This window comes from Ammodytes marinus, assembly GCF_949987685.1.
Source record: "Ammodytes marinus genome assembly, chromosome: 10".
Taxonomy (NCBI): Eukaryota; Metazoa; Chordata; class Actinopteri; order Uranoscopiformes; family Ammodytidae; genus Ammodytes; species Ammodytes marinus.
The window spans coordinates 29,957,132-29,964,631 of record NC_137214.1 but is presented as its reverse complement, the minus strand read 5'-3'; the positions used below and the strand labels follow the sequence as shown (position 1 = coordinate 29,964,631).

At 37.5% G+C, this 7,500-nt stretch overlaps 1 protein-coding gene across 2 annotated transcripts in view; it reads right to left on the bottom strand.

Moving 5' to 3' along the window:
- The window catches only part of irf2b (interferon regulatory factor 2b), a 21,512-nt gene that overhangs the window by 6,472 nt on the left and 7,540 nt on the right, over positions 1 to 7,500 (bottom strand). For both annotated transcript variants that reach the window (XM_080035442.1, XM_080035441.1), the window contains exons 4-6: positions 6,063 to 6,239; positions 4,485 to 4,531; positions 1,155 to 1,272 (exon numbers count right to left, since the gene is read on the bottom strand). In XM_080035442.1, the coding sequence (XP_079891568.1) occupies positions 1,155 to 1,272; positions 4,485 to 4,531; positions 6,063 to 6,239 (342 nt within the window). The remainder of the gene's footprint in view (positions 1 to 1,154; positions 1,273 to 4,484; positions 4,532 to 6,062; positions 6,240 to 7,500) is intronic.

Below are 7,500 nucleotides of genomic sequence, written 5' to 3'. Positions count from 1 at the left end.
AGCCAACTCACGTTTGTCCAGTGAAATGCTAATGTGAAGCCAGTGAAATGCTTTTAATGTGAAGCCGCAGCCTTAATTCTCTATTTGTTTTATCATTAACTTAACTGCTGCACGCTGATCTATAGATAGTGTTTTTTAATGTAGAAAGCCGTGTCTCTGGCATTACCGGTGGTGTATTTTGCTAGAAAAACCGGCACATTGTCCTGCACAAACGTAGTCTTTGTCCCACATCTGGTGAATTGGGATCTGGTCACCCTAAGCGCACAGCCAGCGTTTAACGCCCGCAACAAACGCTAGGTGGACACGGGGCCTAATAACATTAGCATGGCCTACACTAGGTAGGAGTTTTGTCTCGATATTGAATATTACTCAACAATTTTAAACACAATACTACACACTACAGAAACGAGTCGTGGCTTTAAAGACAGGGACCTGTATTTGTGAAATGGAATGTCGTATAACGTTTTTATTAAGTTTATTTGCAGAATACAGGTGTCGCTCAATATTCAACACAAAGTGAAAGGAGCGATAGCGGTGCGTATTGTTTTCCCCCCCGATGGGCGTGGCCTCCGGTTACGACGCGTTCAGCATTGCTTCTATATGGAGAGAAAGAAAAGTATATTGAGGCCAATCGCTATTATATTATAATGAATGAGGATTTTCTTCCCTCAGTCTTCCCTTGGCACCAGCTGTCCTGTTAATCCTAACCCTACATTTTCCCATGTGTGATTTCACACTAGTAAAATGTAGGGTTAGACAGTGAGACCATAAAACACTCTTTCTGCCTTTTTCTCAGGCTAGGATGAACCGAATTTTAAAAAAATATGCACATTCATACTACATAGGATCTCAGAGTTCAATACACCTTCATATTTCCACAGGTGAAGTAGGTCTTAATACACATCTTAATACAGACACTATTTTGTATTTATATGAAGCATGTACAATGAAAAATAATGAAATCTTAAACCTTATATAAGCTATTTTTGCTAAGCATTTTTGTACTTTCACAATTTTGTAAATGTTTCCAAATGCAAGAATGGAACTTGACACATTGTTTGAACTGTAATTGTGCTGTAATTTGAGCATCTGTCAATACAAACGAATCTTAAAAAAAAAAAAAAAAAAAAAAATCTTGAACACTGGTTGAGTACCTATTGCGCTGTCTGTCACTATGACTTCCATGATCTCCTGCTTGACGTCGTGTGTGGTGTAGTCGATGGGTCCGTGCTGAGAGCCAACGTGGGTCCAGAGGGGCGACGGAGACGCTTCCTAATGTGGGGACAAAGGGTAGGGAGTTAAAAGGCAAGAGAAACTCCCTTACTCTGTCGACTCTCCCTGAGATTTCTTCAATTGTTTTTTTATTCCCGGTAAAGGGTTTTTACTGGGAGTTTTTTCTCAGCCGAGCTAAGGGTGTAAGGGCAGGGTGTCATATTGTATCATATTGTATGAAATGTAAAGCCCACTGAGACAAATGTGTTTGTGATTTTGGGCTATACAAATAAAACTGATTTGATTTGATTTGATTCCTAACTTTATTCAGTCGATGCTTTTTTTTTTTTTTTTTGGAATTTTCCATGTATATTTCTACACATTTTTGTATGAAAGTCTATTTTTTTTTTCTTTTTTATGATGTATTTTGATTTCATTAGAATTCAGAGACAGTTGTTCTTTGTGTTTGTTCTTGTTGTCTTTAAAATAAAAAATCCAATAAATAAATGAAAAAAAAAAAAAAGGCAAGAGAAACACATTATAATGAACCCTGCGTTCCAAATCACATACTCTTTCTTTTTTCTATTCTACATAGGGGAGACTGGGGTGAGTAGTGCCACCCCTTGTTTCTAGAAAACGATAGAAGAAATTGGAAATGTGACCATATATATTTAAGAAGAGCCATCCATTTGACTCATCCTGTAAAGAAGGGAGACACATGGAATGAGATGTAAGCACATTAAAGCTAAAAAAAAACTGTGTTTTGCCTTTCAAAGCTAAATTTCTATGCTCAAGGTTTTTTGATTATTGTGTCTGAACAATTATAGACACGTTTGAAAACAAAGTGGGTCCAGTTGGGCGATGGAGAGGCTTCCTAATGGTTAGAAGGGCAGGGGGTAGACATTCATACATACACATTAGAACATTTATTTTTAAGATACTTTTTTGGCATTTTCAAGCTTTATTTGATAGTACAGAGTTGAAATGGGGAGACAGAGAGAGAGAGAGAGAGAGAGAGAGAGAGAGAGAGAGAGAGAGAGAGAGAGAGGGGGATGACCTGCAGTAAAGGTCCACGGGTCGGATTTGAAATAGCCTAATTAAAACAGTTACAGGTAGAGTTCGGCAGATTTAAGATAATATGTTTGAATTGGTTAAAGGATATGAAGGTATTTATTTTAATTTGTTGCTGTAAATTGTTATACGTCTCACATTTAGGCAAAGCACAGTTGAAGATATCTTACAGAAAGATCGGTATATATTTTCTATTCCTTTCTGTTGACAATAAGATGTCACAATTGCCTTATTTACTTAAAACTGAAAGTACAAGCTACTGGTTTCACTTATGCACTGCTTGGAGCAACAGAAACCAAAAGGGAGAGTGAGTTAAAGCTTGTTTACTTCATCTACTAATGTGACAGAAATATATTCATATGAAAAAGTTACGCAATATAACTTTATTGGCTTTTATATGAACTTTAAGTGACAAGTAATAATTTTAAACTGAAAGTATTGTTCATTGCTTTGAGAGACAGAAACCAAAAGGGAGAGTGAGTAAAAGCTTGTTTACTTCACCTACTTACGTGTGTGTGTGTGTGTGTGTGTGTGCGTGTGTGTGTATGTGTATGTGTATGCGTATGCGTATGTGTGTGTGTATATGTGTGTGTGTGTGTGTGTGCGCGTTTGTGTGCGTTTGTGTGCGTGTGTGTGTGTGTGTGTGCGTGTGTGCGTGTGTGTGTGTGTGTGTGTGTGTGTGTGTGTGTGTGTGTGTGTGTGTGTGTGTGTGTGTGTGTGTGTGTGTGTGTGTGTGTGTGTGTGTGTGTGTGTGTGTGTGTGTGCAGGAACTAGAGCCCGTGCTGATTGTTACAGTGAGATACTCTGGCAACTTGCCAACTCACTACTCACTCGGTCACATTTCCAGAAATCTTTTGCCGTTAACAAAGGCATCAACAACACTTCAGGGAAATATTTAAAAAGCTAAATGTTCCCATCTTACTGAAAACACACAGTCTTCCTATGTGGTCTATTTCTATTATACAGCTCTGGAAAAAAAATTAAGAGACCACTTCAAATGTTCAGTGTCTCTTCGTTTTACTCTTTATAGGCATATGTTTGAGTAGAATGAACATTTTGGTTTTATAATATAAACTACTGACAACATTTCTACACCAAATTCCAATATATTTTGTTATCATTAAAGAGCATTTTCAATAAGTTATGTAGAGATGAATGTTTAAGAAAAATCTGGACTGGTCTCTTAATTTTTTTCCGGGGCTGTACATTTTCTTCTATATTGCATTGTTGAGAGGAGCCTGGGACTTAAGCACTTCATTGCCAGTGACTGCTGCTGGAATTATTGTGCAATCTTCTTGAATCTTGGTGATATATCCACCGTCCTTAACTTAGTTTTTTTTAGTCAGTTTAAAAATGCCTCTCCCTTATATTGTTGCAGTTTCTTCATTGCATTAGTTTGAGTGATTTTCATACAACAAAATGTTTTAAAGGAATACTTCACCCTTACGGAACCAGCGTTCTATCATTATAAAATCACTATTATAATATAATGAATGAGGTTTTTCTTCCCTCAGTCTTCCCTTAGTCTTCCCTTGGCCCAGCTGTCCTGTTAATCCTAACCCTTACTGTGATGTCACAATAAGGAAACTGTAGGGTTAGACAGTGAGACCATAAAACACTCTTTCTGCCTTTTCTCAGGCTAAGATGATCCGATTTCAATTTTTTTTTGCACATTTATACTAAATAGGATCTCTGAGTTCAATACACCTTCATATTCCAACCGGTGAAGTCGGCCTTTAACTGTATTGTGTTAAAACGTGACTTATGACTGTCTGTTTTTTTTTAAATACTTTATTTATGGATATATTGTTTAAGAGAACAAACACACACAAAATTAAAAAACAAAAGACAAAACAAAAACAAACACCTAACATGGCGTACTCTAAATTTAAAGTTTCTAAGGACATCGTTTAAACTATAGGCAAATGTTAAGCAGAAAATAAAAAGTATAGGAGGTGACCTGTATGTCTGTTTTGTGTTTTATTCCGCTTCCTTGTAACACACTTTGCAATAGGGATTTTGAAAAGCGCTCTGTGGATTAGGTTATTATTAAAACTTAGTAGTAGATTCACTATTGTTGTGGCAACCTATAAAACTTCCTTTGGCAATCTTTCAGGACACAGTTTCCGAAAGGCAATATTTTGAAACAATCCAACAAGGAGCGTGGCAGTTGTAAGTGTCTTGTTACATTGTTTATTTACCTCTTTAGTTCCCTTAGTCCTCCCCTCCTTATCCGTTTTCTTCTTTCCTGAAAACAAAACACAGCATATTAAAGGCACAGTGTGTAATATCAGAATATTTACTGGCATCAAGCTATGAAAGAAGTTCTGGATGTCAACGCTCCCTTGCTAACCCTTCAAGAATTTACAGAAGCTACGGTGGCCTTTAAGGACAAGAAGCTAGTTACTAAAAGATGGCATCGTCCACCACTGCCTCAAGTCTTTCCACAATATCAAGTGATGAGGCCGAAAAATGCCAATTAAATCCTACACATTTATAAATCAGTAACTTTAAGAGAAATAGTTCAAAGGTAAAATAGTGGCAGGCAGACAGACAGACAGACAGACAGACAGACAGACAGACAGACAGACAGACAGACAGACAGACACACAGACAGACAGACAGACACACAGACAGACGTACAGATAGATAGATAGACAGGTAAATAGACTGACGGACGGACAGACAGACAGACAGACAGACATACAGACGTACAGATAGATAGATAGACAGGTAAATAGACTGACGGACGGACAGACAGACAGACAGACAGACAGACAGACAGACAGACAGACAGACAGACGTACAGATAGATAGATAGACAGGTAAATAGACTGACGGACAGACAGACAGAGAGATAGGTAGACAGAGAGAAAGACAGACAGACACACAGACAGACAGACAGACAGACAGACAGACAGACAGACAGACAGACAGACAGACAGACAGACAGACAGACAGACAGACAGACACACAGACAGACAGACAGACGTACAGATAGATAGATAGACAGGTAAATAGACTGACGGACGGACAGACAGACAGACAGACAGACAGACATACAGACGTACAGATAGATAGATAGACAGGTAAATAGACTGACGGACGGACAGACAGACAGACAGACAGACAGACAGACAGACAGACAGACGTACAGATAGATAGATAGACAGGTAAATAGACTGACGGACAGACAGACAGAGAGATAGGTAGACAGAGAGAAAGACAGACAGACACACAGACAGACGTACAGATAGATAGATAGATAGATAGATAGATAGATAGATAGATAGATAGATAGATAGATAGATAGATAGATAGATAGATAGATAGATAGATAGATAGATAGATAGATAGATAGATAGATAGATAGATAGATAGATAGATAGATAGATAGATAGATAGATAGATAGATAGATAGATAGATAGATAGATAGATAGATAGATAGATAGATAGACACCCACAGACAGACAGACAGAGAGATAGGTAGACAGAGAGAAAGACAGACAGACATACAGATAGATAGATAGACAGACACACAGATAGGCAGATAGAAGTACTGACAGACAGATTGATAAATAGGTAAACAGACAGAAAGACACACAGACAGACAGATAGACAGACAAACACACACACACACACACACACACACACACACACACACACACACACACACACACACACACACACACACACACACACACACACACACACACACACACACACACACACACACACACACACACACACACACACACACACACACACACACACACACCTTTCTTCATATTTCTCTCGGAGGACGAGAGCATCTTATAAACTCTGAAAGCGTTCGTTCCCTTTTTGATGCTTTTATCTTTAACTTCCTCGATGTCCGGCAAACTGTTCATGGCACAACGGAAATTAGCTTTCCACGTTTTGGGATCTGGGCGGTCTATCCCGTGCTGGTATTTACCTACACGTGCACACAGAAAAGAAGAGCATCAAACAGTGGTTATTTAACACTTCAAATGGCATATTATCCCTGCGTTCCAATCCCCATACTTCCCTGCTATTTAGTATGCCAGAAAAAGATTTAGGATGTCCCATTACATGCACGTGAATTGTAGTATGCTGAAAATACATAAATGCCCCACTAACTCCAATAGCATTTTGGAGTAGTCGTCTTTATTCTTGACATTTTTCGACATAAAGAAAGAAAATCTTCCTTATCTGATTTTTTTTTTTCTCTCCTGTGGCTCTAAAACTCTTCTGTACTTTAGTATGTAGTGTAGTAAAAAGACTAAAACTCTTCTGTACTTTAGTATGTAGTGTAGTTAAAAGAAGGAGTATGTGATTTGGAACGCAGGGCCAAGGTCACAAAAAATCACCATAATTTTCCAGGTAAGTAGCTATTCAGTTGTTGTTTTTATAGAGTAAATTAAATTGCCTATGGTCTCTATGGCGTGCATGTATTTTACCGACACATACACAGAGTAAAAGAGCATCAAAACATTGTTATTTCACTTCAAACAGCCTATTATATGTCACAGAAAAAAAATCACAATATGTCTCCAGGTAAATAACTATTCAGCTTTAGTTTTCATACACATGTTTTATTTTTATTTTATTAACCTTTATTTATACAGGTAAAATCTCATTGAGACCCAGGGTCTCATCTACAAGAGAGACCTGTTCAGGTCGGCATCAGCAGCAACACAAAGTTACAGACTAACTAAACATACAGTAAAATAACGCAGTACAAAGGGCAAAGAACAAGTTAAGTACAAGTTAAGTTATGTACAAGTATATAGAACTTATTTTTCAACTTTTCTGGTAGAGATCAGACAAAATGAGCATTTGTTGTTACATTACATTACATTACATTTCATTTTGCTGACACTTTCATCCAAAGTGACTTCCAATAAGTGCATTCAATCATGAAGTTACAAATTTAGAACAAAAAGAATCAGGTTAGCTGGTTGTTTATTCGGTTTTGTCTTTTCCAGAAAACGTCTGCTGCAACTCTCAGTTCTTTTAAATCGAGTCTGAAGACTTTTTTTGTTTCCATTTTAACCTGCAATTTTTATTTTATTTGCTTCTTTTATTCGCTTTTAAATGTTTTATAATGTGTTTCATGTATTCTAATCTTGCCCCCTGTAAAGCACTTTGAGTGGCATTGTGTCTGAATTGTGCTATAGAAATAAACTTGCCTTGCCTTTTGTTTGTGTGTGTTC